At 41.3% G+C, this 22,060-nt stretch overlaps 1 protein-coding gene across 1 annotated transcript in view; it reads left to right on the top strand.

Moving 5' to 3' along the window:
• PRMT7 (protein arginine methyltransferase 7) overlaps positions 1 to 21,717 on the top strand; it is a 42,242-nt gene extending 20,525 nt beyond the window's left edge. The window contains exons 7-18 of the mRNA XM_087728664.1: positions 1,804 to 2,045; positions 3,381 to 3,561; positions 3,999 to 4,126; positions 4,675 to 4,819; positions 6,355 to 6,438; positions 9,326 to 9,373; positions 9,737 to 9,826; positions 10,395 to 10,556; positions 11,245 to 11,319; positions 15,819 to 15,979; positions 20,475 to 20,571; positions 21,467 to 21,717. Coding sequence (XP_087584790.1) covers positions 1,804 to 2,045; positions 3,381 to 3,561; positions 3,999 to 4,126; positions 4,675 to 4,819; positions 6,355 to 6,438; positions 9,326 to 9,373; positions 9,737 to 9,826; positions 10,395 to 10,556; positions 11,245 to 11,319; positions 15,819 to 15,979; positions 20,475 to 20,571; positions 21,467 to 21,628 — 1,575 coding nt within the window. The 3' untranslated portion in view covers positions 21,629 to 21,717. The remainder of the gene's footprint in view (positions 1 to 1,803; positions 2,046 to 3,380; positions 3,562 to 3,998; positions 4,127 to 4,674; positions 4,820 to 6,354; positions 6,439 to 9,325; positions 9,374 to 9,736; positions 9,827 to 10,394; positions 10,557 to 11,244; positions 11,320 to 15,818; positions 15,980 to 20,474; positions 20,572 to 21,466) is intronic.
• Positions 21,718 to 22,060: the final 343 nt, after the last annotated feature.

A 22,060-nucleotide genomic window follows, 5' to 3' on the forward strand; every position in this document is an offset into this window, starting at 1 on the left:
GAAGGAAGGGTGGGTAATAGCAATAGCGTTTAGACTTCTGTACCGCTTCACAGTACTTTTACAGCCCTCTCTAAGTGGTTTACTGAGTCAACCTATTTACCCCCAAACATTCTGGGTCCTCATTTTACAAACCTCGGAAGCATGGAAGGCTGAGTCAACCTACTGTGAAGCGTGACCCGTCAAAAGCGCGGACGGCAAAAGCGCGATCGACAAAATCGCGCCTTTGACGTCATCACAGCGCGACGAAAAAGATCGAAAAATTCAAATAAAAATTAATAAAAATTAAATTAAAGCAAGCTGATTCACATAAAGGTAAGGGTTAGGGTTAGGGTTAGGGTTAGGTTAAGGGTTAGGGTTAGCTTTAGAGCGTTAGCGTTAGCGTTAGGGTTAGGATAAGGGTTAGCGTTACGTTTTTCGTTACTTTAACGGTTAGGTTTAGGGTTAGGTTTAGGGTTAGGTTAAGAGTTAGGGTTAGGGTTAGGTTTAGGGTTAGGTTTGGGGGGGTTAGGGGAAGGTTTTAGCTTTATTTTTACATTTTTTCGATCTTTTTCGTCGCGCTGTGATGACGTCACAGCGCGCTTTTGTCGAGCGCGATTTTGTCCTACGCGCTTTTGTGGTGGAACCCTGTGAAGCAGTATAGAAGTCTAAGCGCTATTGCTATTATCCTTCCTTCCTTCCTTCCTTCCTTCCTTCCTTCCTTCTTTCCTTCCTCCCTCCCTCCCTCCCTCCCTCCCTCCCTCCCTCCCTCCCTCCTTCCTTCCTTCTTTCCCAGTGGTTAGAATGCAGTATGTCAGGCTATCTCTGCCCACAACCAGCAATTCAATCCTGACCAGCTCATGGTTGACTCAGCGTCCTGTACTTCCGTGGTGAGTAAAATGAGGACCCAGATTGTTGGGGGCAAATAGGCTGACTCGGTAAACTGCTTAAGAGAGGGCTATAAAAGCACCATGAAGTCTTAAGTGCTATTACTATTATTTCCATTTGCAAAAATGGAGGTAATGTTGAAAAAACAGTGGTGGATAACATTTGTCATGCTCAGTTATTTCCGCATGGATTGTCCTGTGGTTAGTTGGCAGCGGCAAGATGGCCACGGGAAAATGTCTGTGCTGGGTTGGCCATGGCAGGATGGTTGGGACGAGTTGGCCGCAGTGAGATGGTCGTGGCGAGGTAGCCACAGCGAGTTGTCCTAGACCTGATTCTCAAATCCCTGAAAGTACGTTTTTTTGCCTAGCTGTTATTTTAAAGATAGAACCATGGTGGCCCAGTGGTTAGAATGCAGGACTGCAGGCTACTTCTGCTGACTGCCAGCTGTCTGCAATTTGGCAGTTCAAATCTCACCAAACTCGAGGTTGACTCAGCCTTTCATCCTTCCCAAGGTGGGTAAAATGAGGACCCAGATTGTTGGGGTGATAGGCTGACTCTGTAAATCACTTAGAGAGGACTGTCTCTATGTCTGTCTATTTATTATCTATCCATCCATCCATCCATCCACCCATCCAATCTTTATATTTAAGAGCTGTGGTGGCACAGTAGTTAAGAATGCAGTACTGCAGGGCTAACTCACTGCTCACTCCAGGAGTTCGATCCCCACTGACTCAAGGTTGACTCAGCCTTCCATCCTTCTGAGGTGGGTAAAATGAGGACCCAGATTGTTGGAGGCAATAGGCTGACTCTGTAAAACCTTAGAGAGGACTGTAAAGTGGTATATAAATCTTAAGTGCTATTGCATGTCATTGTTCTTTTCCCCTCCCAAAGCACATGAACCATGTTTGATTTCTTTCCTATTCATCCTTTAATGAGCAGGAGGGATGTGAGGCAGTGCCTCACAGAGCCACCGTTTATGCCCAGTTGGTGGAGTCCAAACGCATGTGGTCATGGAACAAGCTGTCTCCCATTCATATCCAAGCAGAAGGTGTCCAGAAGACCATTATCTTCCCACCAGAAATGGACGTTTGCCCTGGTGCGCCTTCCGTCTATGACATCCAATTGAATCAGGTGCCCACCCGTGACTTTGTGCCTCTCAGTGAAGTCGTCCCTATGTTCAGGTGAGTGCTATCCTGTGGTGCTTCTTTTTAGGGATGTGTCTCAGGCCTGTAGCCATCTTTTCTTTTGGGTCTTTGCCTGCCATACTTTCTATTATTCTCCTATGCATTTTCTCTTGTGGGAAAATGGGAGAGGGGATTGTATGGAGGTAGATGATATGTCGCCATAACCAAATTCTTTCGAGAAAGCCAAGGTCATCCTCTGTACCTGACCGGAACTGGATGGGTGCAACTGCGAGCATGGCAGTGGGAGATTGGACCATGTGATGGACTTGTGGGTGTGGGGGAAAGATCTTGAACTTTCAACTGGGTGGGGAAAACCGGGAAGCTTTCAGATCCAGGTTTTCCCAGATGGGCCAACGTGGCTCTCTTAATAAATTGGAACTTTGAGCAATACTTTGCCTTGGACTCTGATTTACTTTTGGATGCTATTTTGGGAACCCTGACAATGTGTGTATTTTTCCTGATGCAGGTAATCTGCGACTTACGACCAAAGTTGGGTCCAAAATTTATTGTTGCTAAGAGAGAAATTTGTTAACCTAAGCTTTGCCCCAATTTATGACTTTCCTTGCCATGTTTGTTAAACGAATGGCTGCAGTTGTTAAATTAATAACCCAGTTGTTAAGTGAATCTGGATTCTCCATTGACTTTCCTTGTCAGAAGGTTGCAAAAAAGTGACCATGTAACCCTGCAACTGTCATAAATATGAAGCAGTTGTCAGGCATCTGAATGTAAATCACATGACCATGGGGATGCTGAAATGGTCATCTGCGTGAAAAAGGGTCATAATTCACTTTTTCAGTGCTGATCTAACTTTGAATGGTCACTAAATGAATGGTTGTAAGTTGAGGACCATCTGTATATCTTGTAAGTTTATGTGTCTGCATACATAAATGCAGACAGGGACATGGTGGCTCAGTGGCTAAGGCACTGAATTTACCAATCAAAAAGGTTGGAAGTTCAGCAGTTTGAATCCCTAGCACCACGTAACGGAGTGAGCTCCCATTACTTGTCCCAGCTTCTGCCAACCTAGCAGTTTAAAAGCATGTAAAAATGCAAGTAGAAAAATAGGGACCACCTTTGATGGGAAGGGAACAGCATTCTGTCCACCTTTGGCATTGAGTCATGCTGGCCACATGACCACAGAGACGTCTTCGGACAGCGCTGGCTCTTTGGCTTTGAAACGGAGATGAGCACTGTCCTCTAGAGTTGGGAACAACTAGCACATATGTGTGAGGGGAGCCTTTACCTTATACATAAATGCTGCTTAACACTTAACCACCCAGGTGAAAATCTGCCATTTAAAAGGAGCTGATTTCACTTCGCTGTTTTCCACAGTATAGATTTCAGTAAGCCTGTCAGCAGAGCTTCTGCGTCCTACACAGTGAAACTGAAACCCGTCAAGTCTGGCAAAGCTCAAGTGGTCCTTTCCTGGTGGGAGATTGACATGGACCCTGGTGGGTCCATCAAATGCTCGTTGGCCCCGTATTGGGTACAAAGCACTTTTGAAGAGAACCCGGTAAGCTTTCTAACACTTTGTTGCCTCACCAAGTATTTCATGGTAATAAGGATACCTTACGTGAAACCAATGAGTGAGGTCATCTGCCTGTTTTGGTTCTGATATCATCAATATGCTGATGAAAGACAACTCATGTCCTTCAACTCTGGGCCAGCCAGCTAAAGCTTTGAGCTTCTGTCCCAGTCCCTGGAGGTTGTACGGATTTGGATGGGGGAGATCTGCCACAATGGCACTTCTGTAGCAAATGCAAAATGGCAACTGGAAAACGAATGCTAAAGCAGTGGTCTTGCCAACCAAGAGTAATCTTGCTGTTTGCTGCTGGAGTCCATGTTTTCTGCTCAATTCCCCAACGAAAGTCGCCTGCGACATTGCGGAAGTAATTGGCAATTCATTCGCTCTGCTTTTTTCAAACGACTCTTTTCTCCCATTGTTTTCAGTGGAGGGACCACTGGATGCAGTGTGTATATTTCCTTCCAAATGAGGAAGCTGTGACCCAAGGCCGGAGCGTCGACTTGACAGCTTTTCGTGATGATTATTCTGTGTGGTTTAAGCTTCAAAAAAGCAGGTAACTCAAGGTGGGGAATAGAAAGAGGAGCCGTTGATCAAATGAAGTGTGTCAAACTTTTCTTGACCTCTGAAAGTTGGGAGATTGTTAGGGAACATCGGACAACGGTCTAGAAATTCTGAGCGTCCTGTAAAACATCCCTTTGTTCCATAATTTTGGCTCGAGTAAGAACTGATTTAAGGGATTCAGTGGCTAAGACACTGAGTTTGGCAATCAAAAAGGTCGGTTTGAATCCCTAGCACCATGTAATGGAGTGAGCTCCTGTTCCTTGTCTCAGCTTCTGCCAACCTAACAGTTCGAAAGCACGTAAAAAATGCAAGTAGAAAAATAGGAACCACTTTTGGTGGGAAGGGAACAGTGTTCCGTGCGCCTTCAGGGTTTAGTCATGCCGGTCACATGACCACAGAGACAGCTTTGAAACGGAGATGAGCACCGCCCCCTAGTGTCAGCAACAACTAGCACATATGTGCGAGGGGAACCTTTACCTTTACCTTAGGAGCTGATGTGAGAGGTAGGGGTCATTTTGCTAATAATAGCCAATCCTGCAGTTTTAGAAATGAAGGATCAAAGACTTCTGAACTCATCGAGAGGCCAGTGTGTGTGTGTCAAGCCCACCTGTTGTGGAACCGGCCACGTTTCGGAGAACTAGGTGACGGGGACCGCACATCGTGCTATTTTCAAGCTCTGAAGAAGGTAAGATTTAGAGAATCACCTGTGATGACTTCCTGGCTTGATGTCTGGGTTGCTTTGTTCACTGGGGAAATTATCCCTATAACTCTATTTAGCTTTCCATTGCGAACAATACTAGTATTTCCTTTTTCTATGTCTCTGCAAAGCATTGTTTCCCAAGCTGGCATCTTTCAAATGTGTTAAGACTGCAAGTCTTCGGAATCTTCAGCTCATATGACAGATCCTAAAAGCCTTTGACGTACAGTAGAATAAAAATTAAGAAATGAAAGGTTATGAATCTACATGCTTATTACAACAATTAGAGTTTTGCAAACCACTAACCTTATTAAACATGTATTTAAATACTGTATGATTGTTAAGTTTAGTCTGAACCAAAACAGTAACTTCTATAATGTTGACAAACTAGATTAAATTCTCTGATTGAATTCTGTAATGCTAATTCCGTGTTACACTTTTTACTAAGGAACTGTAATCAGATTTGTCTTGTCTTTAGACCTGTACCCCCTAACTTCTGAGATTTAAGTAAAGCTTACTCAGATATTTTTGAGACTACATTATTTCTGAATTTCTAAGGTCTGAAGTTTGGTGATTCATTAATGCAACTTCATAGTCATACTACTCAGCCGTATTTATTGTTGTGATTTTGCACATTACCTTGCTAAGACAATAAGCTATTATTCATGCAGATATGAAAATAGAAAGATCTCATATTTTTATGACAAAATGTTTCTTGTATGACACCAGAGGTAGAAGCAAAGAAATTTGAAAGTTTATTCATTGAAAATTGATCCTAATTTGTCAAGCAACAAGCATCATATGAAGAAAAATATCATAAGAACTTACTGGATAGAGTTTTCCTTGTTAGGGTATCCTGAAAGGATTCCCCAGAAATAGAAGGAAGACTAGATATGTTTTAAAGAAATCTTTTAGTTTTTGTGCCTTTGAGTCAGGGTTGACTCCCGGAGATTGCCTAAAATGGTCCTTGCAAATTTCTTGGCAAGATTTCAGAAGTGGTTTCCCATTGCCACCTTCCTAGGGCTGAGAGAGAGTGACTGGCCCAAGGTTAGGCTTTGTGCCTAAGGGAGGACTAGAACTCATGGTCTCCCAATTTCTAGCTTGATGCCAATCTGCTGCTTCTTCTAAGAAATCTACCAACTTATTTATTTGGGAGGGGCAGTTGTTTGAATGAATGCCCATATTGTCAATCAATCTTATTTTGCAAAAAGTTAATGGGTTAAATCCTCAAGCAAAAAAAAAACGTTTCTGAAGAAAACTATGATTTTGCTGCAGAAAATCATAGTGAGCTGGATATTTTCTCAGGAGCTGATCACTTGAAGATATGGATTTCTTTTGCAGGTCGTTGTCTGCTTACTGTAAGTTATGTATCTATTTGTTTCCTTGAAATACGTTAAGTGCTGCTTGATTGATGAGAGTTTTAGACAGCCATCAAATAGGAGCTACCTGTGGTCTTTACAAATCAATGCTGCAGTCTTTTCCTTGTGTTGAAACTACTAAGATGTTTTCTGTTTTCTTGGAAGGTTCTTAAGCCAAACAGCGTCTGCTTGAGCATGAGTGATGGTAGCCTTCTCCCGGTCTTAGCTCATCACCTTGGAGCAGAAAAGGTACCAAGTTGTCCTGTTTAATTTTTTCTTTTTACAGTATCAATATAGTATACAGGTAGTCCTCGACTTACAACAGTTCTTTTAGTGACTCCTAGATGTTACAATGGCACTGAAAAAAGTGAGTTAGGACAGTTTTTCGTGACTTAGGTATAGATGGATATAGATATAGGTATAGATAGATAGGATAGATAGATAGATAGATAGATAGATAGATAGATAGATAGATAGATAGATAGATAGATAGATAGATAGATAGATAGATAGATAGATAGATAGATATGTGGATGGATGGATGGATGGATGGATGGATGGATGGATGGAGAGAGATAGATACACATACATATCTTAGATAGACAGACAGACAGATAGAGGTATAGATATAGATCATTGATAGATAAATAGATAGTTAGACAGACAGACATATCATAGATAGATAGAGAGATAGACAGACAGATAGAGGTATAGATATAGATCATTGATAGATAAATAGATAGACATATCATGATTGATAGAGAGATAGAGATATAGATAGATAGATAGATAGATAGATAGATAGATAGATAGATAGATAGATAGATAGATAGATAGATAGATAGATATGTGGATGGATGGATGGATGGATGGATGGATGTAGAGAGATAGATACACATACGTATCTTAGATAGATAGACAGACAGACAGATATAGATATAGATCATTGATAGATAGATAAATAGATAGATAGTTAGACAGACATATCATAGAGAGATAGAGAGATAGACAGACAGTTAGAGGTATAGATGTAGATCATTGATAGATAGATAGATAGTTAGACAGACAGACATATCATAGATAGATGATAGATAGATAGATAGATAGATAGATAGATAGATAGATAGATAGATAGATAGATGATAGATAATAGATAGATAGATAGATAGATAGATAGATAGATAGATAGATAGATAGATAGATAGATGATGGATGGATGGATGGATGGATGGATGGATGGATAGATAGATAGATAGATAGATATAGTGATAAAGATAGATAGATAGATAGATAGATAGATAGATAGATAGATAGATAGATAGATAGCTATAGATACACACACACGACTCTATACATATTATTTATGTGTGCGTGCGTGCGTGCATGCCAACGATGATGCACAAAGTCACAGCTATCCAGAGAGCATCTTTCTCTACGTTCTCAGTCTGAATGCAGGGACACAGTCTTACTGGTTTAATGAATCAGCTCCTGTGAAGCAGATGCCTGTGCCTGAACGGGGCGAGCTCACAGCTGGTGTTCTTTTGTGAGGTTTCTCAGAGGACATGGCAATCTTGGAAAATGTGTCCCAGCCCACAAACAGCCGTTTTGCTTTACGCAAGACTCAGAATGTCCCGAAAGATGTTCTCTGGGGAGCTGTGACTTTGTGTGTCATGCTTGGTTCCCAACCTGAGGGCACTGTTCTTTGCAAGCAGTGAAAAGACTTGTTGGAACACGGGAAACCTCTAGGAAGAATATCAGAATGGCTCCAACATAATGTAGAAGGGAATAAATCGTTTCTGTTCTGTTCATTTGTGATCACCCTGTGTTTTTTCAAACTTGGCAACTTTGAGATGTGTGGACTTCAACTCCCAGAATTCCCTAAGCCAGCATGGTGGGCTTTAATCCCACCCCAGGCCTTCTAAACTGGTTTAGAATAATGAAGCCAACCAGTGGGGGGATTTAAAAATGTTTTACTGCTGGTTCTGTGGGTGTGGCTTGGTGGGCATGGCAGGGGAAGGCTACTGCAAAATCCCCATTCCCTCTGTACTCCAGAGGAAGGATACTGCAAAATCCTCATTCCCTCTCCACTCCAGAGGAAGGATACTGCAAAATCCCCATTCCCTCTCCACGCCAGAGGAAGGCTACTGCAAAATCCCCATTCCCTCCCCAATCCAGAGGAAGGATACTGCAAAATCCCCATTCCATCCCCACTCCAGAGGAAGGATACTGCAAAATCCCCATTCCCTCTCCACTCCAGAGGAAGGATACGGCAAAATCCCCATTCCCTCTCCACTCCAGAGGAAGGATACGGCAAAATCCCCATTCCCTCTCCACTCCAGAGGAAGGATACTGCAAAATCCCCATTCCCTCTCCACGCCAGAGGAAGGCTACTGCAAAATCCCCATTCCCTCCCCACTCCAGAGGAAGGATACTGCAAAATCCCCATTCCCTCCCCACTCCAGAGGAAGGATACTGCAAAATCCCCATTCCCTCTCCACTCCAGAGGAAGGATACGGCAAAATCCCCATTCCCTCTCCACTCCAGAGGAAGGATACGGCAAAATCCCCATTCCCTCTCCACTCCAGAGGAAGGATACGGCAAAATCCCCATTCCCTCTCCACTCCAGAGGAAGGATACGGCAAAATCCCCATTCCCTCTCCACTCCAGAGGAAGGATACTGCAAAATCCCCATTCCCTCCCCACTCCAGAGGAAGGATACTGCAAAATCCCCATTCCCTCTCCACTCCAGAGGAAGGATACGGCAAAATCCCCATTCCCTCTCCACTCCAGAGGAAGGATACGGCAAAATCCCCATTCCCTCTCCACTCCAGAGGAAGGATACGGCAAAATCCCCATTCCCTCTCCACTCCAGAGGAAGGATACTGCAAAATCCCCATTCCCTCCCCACCCCACTAACCTGCTTTCCAGCTCCATTCTTCTGTGCAGGGCAACAAAAGAAGGCCCAGCCAATCAGCTGGGATTCGGGAGGCAGTGAATAGATGGGGGCAGGGCCAGCCAGATGTGGTATTTGCCGATTTTCTGAACTACTCAAAATTTCCGCTACCAGTTCGCCTGAACTGGTCAGAAATGGCTGAATACCACCTGTGAAGCCAATTTCACATTCTTCTTCTTTTAGGTGTTTACGCTGGAGTGTTCTTCGCTTTCTCGCTCACTCATGCAGAAAGTAAGTAATAAGTATTTTTTGTCAAGATTTTGCAAACATAAAGCATTGTTTTTCAAAGTCACTGTGTCTTCAGTGTAGTGTTCTCTCCCAGGTGAACTCCCATAGACTCATTATTTCCCCACCAAGGCTTGGTTATGAAACATTAGCAGCCTATACTTATCTTACATGCTGGGCTTTATCTATATAGATATGTATATTTTATAAAAATCAAAAGTAAGTGTCTGAGAGCATAGTGGGCGGTATCAACATTTGATAAGTGTCATATTTATTGTGAATGCTTTTCCCGCCCCAACTATTTTTTTAAAAATTATTCAAAAGAGCATTCACAGTTTTTCTTTCATTTTTCTTCCCTTTCCCCTAAAGATTTTTATGGCCAACCATTTGGAAGATAAAATTACAATCCTAGAGAAACCCCCGGAATTGTTAACCCCCTCTGATTTTGAAGACAGAAAGGTAAGACATCTGAGCAGGCAATTCCAGTTGGGTGATGGATGTGCTACTGACATGCTTTCCCTCCACTTGAAGCCGGGGTGGTGAAGCCACGGATGTAAAGAGGAACCAGGGTGGGAGAGGATCCTTTCAATCTTCAGCCAGTCTTGCCCAGCAATTTAGGGAATTTTCCTAAATTTGGATTTCCCAGACTTGGAAAATGTGAGCCAAGAAGGCTTTCTGGGAGAATTGGTTAAAATCTCGCTCTCCGGTTGCATTTCCTTCCCCTGAAGATCATTTCTGCGTTCTGCAAGAAATGATTGCAGGGGCCATTAATTCAATTCAAGACAATGAGTGAAATGAAAGAGTAAATTAATGAATGAATGAATGAATGAACAAGACTGCAGCCATACCTCTCCTTTTAGCCACAAGGAGAATATAATTGTGCTGCTTTGCAGGATAGGAAGAGATTGACCAAGTAGTAGTTGAAAGATTGTTGGGGTTGTTGATGAAATTTTTTTCTGGGATTTCTACCCACATAGGCCTGGTTCAAATATTCATGTCCTCCCCCACCCCCTTCTCTTTCCCTGAGATATCCCTTTTGATCGCTGAGCCCTTTTTCTCTACGAGCCTGCTGCCATGGCATAATCTATTTTTCTGGTATGCCCGGACGGCATTGGAGAGTCATCTCAGCAGTGATGTGACTGTCCTTCCCCAATCGGCTTCTCTCCACCTGATGACTGTGGAATTCAAGGTAAGGATATGTAATAATTTGTTTTAGTTTCAAAGTTCTTTTGTCTAAAATAAGTTATTTTATACCTTTATACCTTCCATTTCTGTGTGTAGAGTAGTCTTGGTGTCGCCAACATGTATAACATCAAAGTTCCAATTTTTCCCCCAAATCTTTTTCCATCAAAACCAAAAGAAAAGTCTCTGGTTTTCTTTCTATAATCAAACAGGGTTGTGTTTGACCTTGAGGGGTGAGGTGGGTGGGCAGAGCCAGCTTGACATCACTCATGTTGGAGGTACCTGTATGGCCAAGTGCTAAGGCAGGACTTCCCTCAGACCCACCCTTCCTTCCTTCCTTCCTTCCTTCCTTCCTTCCTTCCTTCCTTCCTTCCTTCCTTCCTTCCTTCACCAGCTTACTAGAAGTTTTCCCTAAATAAATTGCCTCGTCTTGAAGTATCCGAAGTCATTTCATCACAGTCTTCTTCACTCTGTTTACATGTGTTCTATAATTATAGAGATCTTTGAATGTCTATGCAAACCTATTCTCTTCCTCAGTTATATAATTAGCCACACTGTGGCCAAGAACTTCTGCCAAATATAAAGTTTCTAGTATACAATTTGACACTGCAGACTTCTAATACTGTGAACCAATTTTTGCATTTTAATAGAATTTACAATGCTGAGAAAAGCTATTTGTTTTTTTCCTCCACCAGGATTTGTGGCGAATCCGAAGCCCTTGTGGTACCTGTGAAGGTTTTGATATGCGCATTATGGATGATATGATAAAGGTGAGTTATCACCCGGTGAAAGGCCAAATGAATCATGACATGGTGAGATTAGTCCTTTACATGGTAGTAGCTAGAATGTGCATGAAACATTAAATTGTTGTTGTTAGTTGCAAAGTCATCTCCAACCCATTTGTGACCCCAAGGACCCCATTCTTCCAGGACTTCCAGTCCTCTACCATTCTGTGGAGTCCATTGAAGCTCATGCCGACTGCTTCGGTGACTCCATCTAGCCACCTCATTCTCTGTCGTCCCCTTCTTCTTTTGCCCTCAATCGTTCCCAGCACGACACTCTTCTCCAGGGAGTCCTTCCTTCTCATTAGGTGGTCAAAGTATTTGAGTTTCCTCTTCAGGATCTGGCCTTCTAAAGAGCAGTCAGGATTGATCTCCTCTAGGACCGACCGGTTGGATTCGCAGGAGTCTTCTCCAGCACCAGAGTTCAAAGGCCTCAATTCTTTTATGCTCAGCCTTTCTTATTGTCCAACTTTCACAGCCATCCATTACAACTGGGAAAACCAGAGCCTTGACTATACACCCTTTAGTTGGCAGGGTGATGTCTCTGCTTTTTAGTATGCTGTCTAGATTTGCCATAGCTTTCCTCCCCATTTGCGGTGATCTTGGAGCCCAGCAAAATAAAATCTGTCACTAAGGAGAGTGCAAAAGTTGCTTGAAACTCAACATTAAGAAAACTAAGATCATGGCATCCGGCCCTCCCAATTTCTAGCAATAAGATGGGAAAACATTAAATACATGTATTTTAAATGAAATCCATGATGTAAAACTTGATGAATTTTGATTACAATAATAAAATCTAATACAAACTAAACTTTAAAAAGGAAAAAGAGGTAAAAAGTGCAAGGAAAAAGGAAAAAAGAGAAAGAGAAAAATAATACAGAAAGAGAAATGTGTAAATGACTTCCAACCTTCCACATAACAAATATAAACAAGTTTAGTAACTCTCCATCCCCCTGGCAAAGTGTCTATAAAGGTTTTTTGTTTTTTAAAGTCATCACATAAACCTCCTTTTACTTTTAAAAGTCTTAATTCATTCAAATATTGCTATATAATTTGATTTATCTTCATCTCTTCTGGGTCCCATTCTCATTGCAGAGTCTTCCTCAAGCCTATTTTTTTTTAAAAATCCAATAAGAAAGAATTATATAGGGTAAATACATAGTTTATCACTTGTATTTTCCCTGTTGATTTTTAAAACATCAGCCATTTCTTTTGGTATATCCAGTGAGACATTTTTTTGCAAGTCAATCCAATTAAACAAGGCATACCCAGTTCTAGCAACCGTTCATCATATGTTTTAGCCGCCAGTCCCCTAATCATCTTTGTTGCTCTTCTCTGTATGCTTTCTAGAGTCTCAACCACAATAAAACACAAAAAGCCTAATAATGTAAGAACAGCAACACTTCCATGCCTTTAAAAATAGTGCTACCATATTTTTTGGAGTACAAGACACACTTTTTTCCCTCAAAAAAGAGGGTGAAAATCTGGGTGTGTCATACACTGAATACAAGATTTTTTGTCTCCCGAAATCCTGCCCCCTTCACCAAAATATCCGTGCATAGCCTTTGGGAGGCTTCCGGACTGCTCCTGGGGGATGGGGAGGGCAGAAATGAGTAAAAAACAGGCCATTTTTTGCTCAATTTTGCCCCCCCAGAAACACTCTATAAACCTCCTAAAGGCTATGCATGCCCCCTTTTTTTTTTGGCAAAAAAGGGGCCCATTTTTGTGAAAAATGGGCCGTTTTTGGGAGGTCTGCAGAGTGCAAAAACTATTTTTTTAAAAATGTGCCTCCCCAAAATCTTGGTGCGTCTTATACTCTGAAAAATATGGTAATCCATTAAAAATAATTACAAAACTGCAGTGGGGCAATTGTGTAACAATTCTAAGGAAACAATACAAAACAGTCGTGGTGATCAAAATCTTCACCGCAGCCAAAACTAAGCCGAGAAACGAAAGTTCAACGATGTTGCTTAAAATACCGAGTTCCTCCCACGAGGACCTTTGTGCCACATCCTTTTCGCGATAATAAGGGGTTTGCAGGTCCTCAACCCTCATTGTTGGAGAGCGTAGGGCTAATTAACTTAATTGCAAAAATGTGTAGTTATTGGAAAGTACTACTTAGAAATGTCTGGGATGATGGCTTTAATGAGTCACATTAGCAGCTGTGAGGTTGCAGCAAAATCTGCTGTGAAAAGGGCACAAACACGGAGCCCTTCCCCAATTAAGGAAGACAGATCCTCTCCCGGTTTTCTCGTCATGCCCTCTGCTTTGGACCTGTGCATATGCCACAGGTTCACTTGGGTTGCACATTAGGTCAAACCTGGGTTGTATGTTTTTGTTAAGGTTGCATTCGACCAAAATGAAACAAACCACAGGATCCCTGAGGACTGACGCAATGTGTCAACCCAGACATGATGGGTTACTTTTGTCTTCCTGGCTTTAGAGGAGCAGCAGGTAATGTAAACCTGTCCTGTTGGCATGCACCGCAAAAGAATAAAGTAGAATAGAATAAGAATTGAGAAAGAATAAGAATAGAGACAGAATAGAATAAGAAGAGCAAAAGAATAAGAAGAGCAAAAGAATAGAGCAGAACAGAATAGAATAGAAAATAGTATAGAATAGAATAAAATAGAATAGAGAATAGAATAGAGAACAGAAAGAATAGAATAATAATAATAGAATAAAATAGAGAACAGAAAGAATAGAATAATAATAGAATAGAAAATCAAAGAGAAGAGAAGAGACCTTGGAGGTCTTCTAGTCCAACCCCCTGCCTAGGCAGGAAACCCTACACCACTTCAGACAAATGGTTATCCAATCTCTTCTTAAAACCTTCAGTGTTGGAGCATTCACAAGTTCTGGACGCAAGTTGTTCCACTGGTTAATTGTTCTCAGTGTCAGGAAATTTCTCCTTAGTTCTAGGTTGCTTCTCTCCTTCATTCGTTTCCACCCATTGCTTCTTGCCCTGCCCTGAGAACAAGAAACTCCTGGGACATTTTTATTACCAAGAGTAAAACTTAATGACAGATCCATACAGGCACAGAAGAAGCAAAGCCAGTTTTGAGGTTTTGTCGCAAGCACATTATGACAAAAACCCCTTTTTCCTTTTCCCAGGCCGCCCAGTGTCCATTGTCCACCAATCCAGATGAAGCATTTTATTTTTGGGAAAACAGTCTGCATCTTTTGAAAGCCTTCAGCTCTTGAACTGGGGGGGAGGGGGTTGCAAGATTTTCTCAAGCTGAAAACAGCTTCCGTGTGTCTTTGGCGATTAGTCATGCCAGCCACATGACCATGGAGGCATCTTTGGACCGCGCTGGATTTGAAACGGAGATGAGCACCGCCCCCTAGAGTTAGGAACGACTAGCACATATGTGCAAGGGGAACCTTCACCTTATTTCTCTCTTCATTTAGTTTCCATCCATGGCTTCTTCTCTTACCTTTTAGTGCTTTGGAGAATAGGTTGACCTCCTCTCCTTTGTGGCAACCCATTGCTATCATGTCACCCCTAGTCCTTCCTTTCACCAGACTAGCCACTCCCAATTCCTGCAACCATTCTTCTTGTTTTCTTGCATGTTCTTTGACTTTCCTGTCCAGCCTAGAGGTGTGGGATCTCTTAGTGGTCTCCTATCCATGTAGTAGCCAATAAAAGCTGCTTAGCCATTTTACATCGACCCAGGAAGAGGCTCTTGCTTTCCTGTTCTGGTGGACATCTGACTGATTACTATTGTACTGGGTTTCTCAACCTTGAAAACTTCAAAATCTGTGGATTTCAACTCCTAGAATTCCCCAGCCAGCATGGGCTGATGCAAGAGAGATGGAAACTAAACTTACAAATACTGTAGCCTTTTTGCTTTTGAATAGGGCTGGTATTTTGCATATATTTTATAGGTTGGGAAGGACCACTTTTAATGGCTAGATCTACATTTTAAGTATTATGGATCTGTTGTGTTATGTGCTATCATTTCAAAACGATTGCAAACTAGTAAAGATAAAGGTAAAGGTTCCCCTCATACATATGTGCTAGTCGTTCCCGACTCTGGGTGTGTGTGTGTGCTAATGGGAGCTCACTCCATTACACGGCGCTAGGGATTCAAACCGCAGAACTGCCGACCTTTCTGATCGACAAGCTCAGCATCTGAGCCACCACATCCCTATTGCAAGGTTGTAGAACATTCAATAATGGTGGTCAGGCCACTTGAAGTCTCACATTGTCCAAACTAGAATGGTTCCCTTCGTGGCTTTTTAAGAGTGATTTGGGATTTACTGTAACCAATCCATAAATTCAGAATCTGAAACAAAAACTTTAGAATCTGAAACTATTCTCATTCTTTCTGTTTTATAAAAAACATTTCACAGTCTTGAGTCATTAATCGTTCGCCTTAGTAAGCCACCTATTGGTCTACTCCCTCAATACTGTGCAATTTCAAAGGAGTTCTTCTTTCTAAATTCTGCGGCACTGACCCAGTTTTCTTTGCCATGTCCTTTAGAATTCCTTAGACTTCCGAGAATCGCGGGAAGCCGAGCCCCATCCGCTTTGGGAATACCCTTGTAGATCCACCTCGGATCCCCTCACGGTTCTGACATTTGACTTCCAACAAGCTATACCACAACATCCTCTCACAGAAGAAGGCATCCTAAACCTGTCAAGGTCAGTATCCGGGGGAAGGGGTGGGGGAACTAAACTGCAATATTGAATGTTTTATAGGATGCTCCAAGACACTGTTTCCAAACTGGGAGGACTTCCACCAATGCGGACTTCAACTTTTGGAGTTCCTCGCTCAGGGTGGCCTTTGCTGAGAATTCTGGGAGCTGAAGTCCAGCCAGCTGGGATTTTCACAGTCCGGGAAACCCTGCTCTTAAGTTGTATCCCGAGTTTATAGCCCTGTCTTTTATTAGCCGTTTGTTCCTTGTATCTGTCATTGATTATAGTAAGCTTATCGTAACATAGAATAACTGGTTTGGAAAGGACCTGGGGGATCTTCTAGTCCACAACACCCATCCCCCTCAAGCAGGAAACCTTATTCCAGACAAATGGTTGTCCAGTCTATTATTGAAAACCTTCCTTGATGGACCTCCAAGTTCCCTTCCAACTCTGTTACTCTACTCTACTACTCTACTCTATTCTATTGTATTTTACTCTACTCTACTCTATTCTATTTTACTCTATTCTTTGTTTGCCCTTTGTTTTAAAACAGATTTTTATGTACATTTGAGTTACAAATACTTCTTGACTTATAACAGTTCATTTAGTGACCGTTTGAAGTTACAATGGCACTGTAAAAAAAGTGACTTAGGACCCTTTGTCACATTTACAGTCGTTGCAGCATCCCCGTGGTCACGTGATCAAAATTCAGACGCTTGGCAGCTGCCTCATCTTCATGTCCCGGGGTCATGTGATCCCTTTTGCACACTTCCAATAAGCAAAGTCAATGGGGAAGTCAGATTCACTTAACAACCGTGTTATTAGCCTGATGACTACCGTGGTTCACTTAGCAACTAAGTGAACCAGCAACTAAGTCAGGAAAGGTCATAAAATGGGAGAAAACTCACTTAACAACGCTCTCGCTTAGTAACAAGAAATTTTGGGCTCCATTGTGGTAGTAAGTTGAAAGCTACCTGTAATAATCTTTTTCTGTATCCTGCTAAGTACGGTACCTACTAGGTCCATGATGGTGAACCTGTGGCACGCGTGCCATCACCAGCGGCTTTTCTGCTTTAAAAAACAGACCGTTTTTCGGGTCCTTTTCAGGCTGTTTTATAGGCCATTTTTTAGCCAAAAAAGAGTCTGAAAATGGCCCAGAAACGACAGCCTGAAAACAGTCCCCAAATGTCCTGTAAAATGGCCCCCAAAACAGCCATGTGCGCACTGGAAAGCTGATCTTTGGATTTCTAGTGCACCGGCATGTATGTGCGTGCATGCGCATTCCTCCTTAAGCACTCTGTGTCGAAAAGGTTCGCCATCACTTACTAGGTAGAGGACACAATGTTTGGGAGCTGAAATAAAAGGGACTTTGATCCTTTAGAAGGAACTCTTCCTTAAAAGTAAGCTCCTTTTGCAGTGTCATAGCTTAATGAAAACAATCTCTCACATATGAGGTGACATATTGTTCTGAATGAATAATGTATAAATTATCTGGTACCATATGAATGGTTTGATTTATAACGATGTTTATTTCTCCTTTCCAAATACGAGCCATCTGTTGCCTGGCTGAACATGCCTTTCTGAAACATATACAGAGTCTGGGGTTATCATTGCACCCAATTATGGTGTTATTGCTGCACCAGCTGTAAAATGCTGGAATATGCCGTAAAAATCAATATTTGTCTGCAGCGTGATCCTTATTTAAACATCCAATGTAGTTTTCTGAGAAAATATCGCGTGATTCATCGTGGCAAGAAGTTGGGAGTTTTAATATTCTTTTTGAGATTCTTTTCCCTGAAATCAAATGAGGAAGGATTTCCTTCTGGTAATTAAACCACTTTATCTGGAAATAACCAAGCATTTAATGCAAAGTAGACAGAGTCTAAATGTCTCTGGAGATTCTCAGTCATCCAGGTCATGGTTTTCCTAAACGTGCTTTTACAAAAAGCATTTGGACTTTCTTGGGATTGGTTGGTTTGTTTTGCGACAAGGAATGTCAATGTTTTAGAAAATCCCAAATCATCCTAACACTATTAAAACCAGAAACAACAAAATGTCTTATGGAGATTCTCAGTTATCCAGGTCATGGTTGTCCCAAAGGTACTCTTTTCAAGAAGCAGCTGGATTTTTTCCTTGAAGACTTTTCACTTCTCATCCAAGAAGCTTCTTCAGTTCTGACTGAAGGAACCATTCAATCAGAATTGAAGAAGCTGCTTGGATGAGAAGTGAAATGTCTTCAAGGGAAAACAAAGATCAAAGTTATCTTTTAGTAAAAAAAATATATTTGGGATAGTACTTTTGATTTCTTTCACAAAACCTTTTCCTTTTGAAAAATATTCCAGTCCTTGTATTTTGGGAGGGAATGTGCCAGGTAGCATGTGCCAAACTTACAGTTTAAACATTGTTAACGCAAAGATCTTGATTTTCTTTTTTCCTGGATCTGCCTATCGACGCGAGGTGGACCGGTTTCTTTCGTGGTGTGGAGACAATAACTTGGTCCTTAACACCAATACGACCAAGGAACTTATAGTGAACTTTAGAAGGAAGCGATCAGACATCCAGCCCTTGTTTATCAATGGAGACCGAGTGGAGCAAGTGGCCAGTTTTAAGTTTCTGGGTGTTGTCCTAAAAGAGGAGCTGACCTGGGGCACTAACATTGCTGCCCTGGTCTAAAGGGACCAGCAGAAATGATACTACCTGAAACAACAACTGAATGAAAAACTGCTGGTGACCACCTACTGCTGCACCATATAGAATATTTTAACTTACTGCGCCTGTGTATGGTTATCAATTGCACAGTGGCAGATAGGAGAGCGCTCCAGAGAGTCAACGCCATTGCCCAGAGGATCATGGGTTCCCCTCTTTGGAAGAGCTTTATAGCTCCTGATGCCTTGAGAAAGTTCAAAACATTCTTAAAAATCCATCTCATCCTGGGCACCATTTCTTTTTGAACTATTACCATCTGGCAGACGGTACAGGGAAATAAAAACAAGGGCAAATAGCCTGAAAAACAGTTTCTATCCCAGAGCACTAACTATATTGCTGCAATATCAGAGCAATATTACTGCAATATCAGGGGGTTTTCAATTGAAGGATTTGTGTTTGTGTTTTATTTTTATAGTTATAACATACACTGAAAATGGCATTTAATTTCATTGTATGAGGTACAATGACAATAAAGTAAACTACTAACTACACTATATTCATCCTCAAATTCCTTGACTTTTAGCTTGCTGAAATGCCTTATTCTTAGTTATTTTGCATCATCTAATAATCCTTAAACTTTTCAGTCCCTAGATGGTGGACCTGGTTTTTTGTTTTTTAAATCATCACATTGTAGTGTGATTGCAGTATCTTCCCAATGTTACGAAAGCCTTTGGACACTATTTTAGGATGCAATGAGTGCCCGACTATGGAGAAGTATCACTTTGCTAAGTCCGGGAAATGGATAGCTTTTGCTGTTGAAGGGTCTGTAATGTAAAATGTGTACTTGTACTGTCTTTCTGTCTGTCTTGTCTGTCTATCTATCTATCATCTATCTATATCTATCATCTATCTATCTATCTATCTATCTATCTATCTATCTATCTATCTATCTATCTATCTATCTATCTATTTATCTATCTAACTATCTATCTGGACAAATAGAAGATGTAATGAAAACGTTGCATTCCGAGAACTGGCAGAAAACATGCTTTTAAGCAAGGAGAATATGGACTTACAATCAGTCTTCTTGGTAACACCTCCTGAAGGCATTATGAAGTCAAACTTTGAAGTAATAATTTGAATTCTTCTCTCTCTCTTCAAACATATATTCTGAAAATATGAAACAGACATATGAAAGCTCTGGTACCTTTGCAATTTTTAAGAAAAGTAATGAAGAAGACACAATATATATTAGTTTCTGGGGCTGGCTGATAGATTATTTCCTATTCTTTCCTCCTGAGCTGTTGTTTTCCAGCAATACTTCATTTTCCAAAAAGCGATTATTTACAGTAGATCGGATTGTCCTGAAGTATTAACAGAAACAGCATTGTTTTGAGAACTATATTCCTATCCATCCCGGGAAACAGAACTTTCTAATGTTAATTATCCTTGCCTTGTTCCTTTCCATGCTTTTTTTTCTACCTGATTATTTTAAAACCCCTGTATCAAGATTTCTCTGGAACTTTCTCTTCAGTTCTGAAAAATAGACAGTGTTTTTGGCAGACAGTGCTTGATCTTGATTAAGACTTAGGTTTTAACATAATGGGAAAGTAAACCATCAGTCCTTTTAAATAATTCTTTTAGCATAGGTTTGCCCTCAAAATAGGCTCATCTTTGTCCTTTTAACTAGATTTCTGATAAAGGAAAATACTGTTCATATTTCAAAAGGAGTTTGTACACTGCATAATGCATGCGTTGGTCTATCGGTGTTCTTCAGCGTTTGCAGGAAATCAATATTTAAGGAGCTATATATATATGCGTGTGTGTGTGTATATACATGTATATATATTTGCAGGTGTGCGAAGAGTCACGGAGCCGTTCTGTGGATGGAATACCATCTGGCACCTAACATTTCCATCAGCACAGGACTTGTGCAGGATTCCAATGAAAAGGTTGGTTATGTTTTATTTCAACTCTGCTGCACAAGGAGTTGGGACAGCCGTCATATTAAATTGCTCTATAGAAAAGAAAAGACCATCAATTCTACTCCGTTCCAGTGAGTAATTTTGAGCACATTTGGAACGAATTCAATTGTAGTAGTTGGCGGAAATAACGCAGGAGACAGATTAATGGTGGTGAATCTGCCGTTGTAATTAAACAGAGTGTGTGTGATTGGAAGCTTCTGCAGAACGTATTGTGCAGCGTGGTTAGGATGGACAGGCTTACTAAGGACCTACAACAGAGAACAGGATTTACTACAGATGTAGATTGGAGTTGATGGAACGTAAAGTTGAATTGGGACTCATTTCGATCGAGATGCTTGGAGGCTTCCAGGAGCAGTTGTTGGGTTTAGAGTGAACTAAAAATACCTTTGTGTTGTAAAACATAGTAAGTTGCAATACAATCATGGCATTTAAAATATAATGCAAAGAAAAAAGCTGAATTAATACTATAGTAGACCAAAAAACCCCGATAATATGAGTAGATTTTTAATTACAAATATAATTACAAATACAACCAGAATTTTGGCTGTAAGTCATTGCAGTCAACAGGCCTTGTCATAATGTCTTCAACCTACAATCATTCATTTAGCCATTGTTCAATGAATGATAGCACTGAACAAACTCTTCTAGTCTGTTCAGTTCTATTCTATTTTATTCCATATTATCCTATTCCATATTTTCTTTTCTATCCTATTCTATTTTATTCTTTATTCTAATATTTATTCTGTTCTTTTCTGTTCTGTTCTATTCTTTATTCCAATATTCTAAGAAAAATGACATCTGTGGATGTTTGGCACCTTCACTTACTTTCCCACCTGATTGTTCTTGGTTCTTTTCTACACAGGATTATTGTCAATGGACTCCTCACTGCAAGCAGGCCGTCTATTTCTTCAACGCGGCTCTTGAACCAAATTCTCCTGTCAGTGCTGCCTCAGCAGTTGCATACGCTGTGAGCTTCAACCCAGCAACAGGGGAGGTTAACATGGACTTTAAACTTTTAGTTTAATATAGTAGCCCTTTGGGGGGGGATATGAAAAACCATTTGTTTCCCTTTTAGCTTGATCAATAAATACATCCACAGACAGATTTAATAAATCAGCAGCTTTGTGAAGGGATGGGCTCCAGGGGTCAGTGGTGGGATTCAAATAATTCAACAACCGGTTCTCTGCCCTAAGGACCAGCTGGGTAGGTGTGGCTCGGTGGTCATTTGACTGAGTGGGCGTGGCCAACTCAACATCACTCAGATCAATGGGCGCTTAGCTGTTACAATGGAATAAGGATTAACCGGGGACGCAGTTTCTGTTAGCAGGGCAGTAAAGATTAGGTTAGAAACACCACCAGAATGTTCCCTTCCTGCCTTCCTTACAGGATTTAGCCCTGTAAAGTAGAAAAACACAAAAGGAGATTTCTTCCAACAACCAGTTCTCCGAACTGCTTA

The sequence above is a fragment of the Thamnophis sirtalis genome, unplaced genomic scaffold (genome assembly GCF_051295495.1).
Source record: "Thamnophis sirtalis isolate CommonGarterSnake01/CBP01778 unplaced genomic scaffold, rThaSir2_p1.2 scaffold_14, whole genome shotgun sequence".
Classification (NCBI taxonomy): domain Eukaryota; kingdom Metazoa; phylum Chordata; class Lepidosauria; order Squamata; family Natricidae; genus Thamnophis; species Thamnophis sirtalis.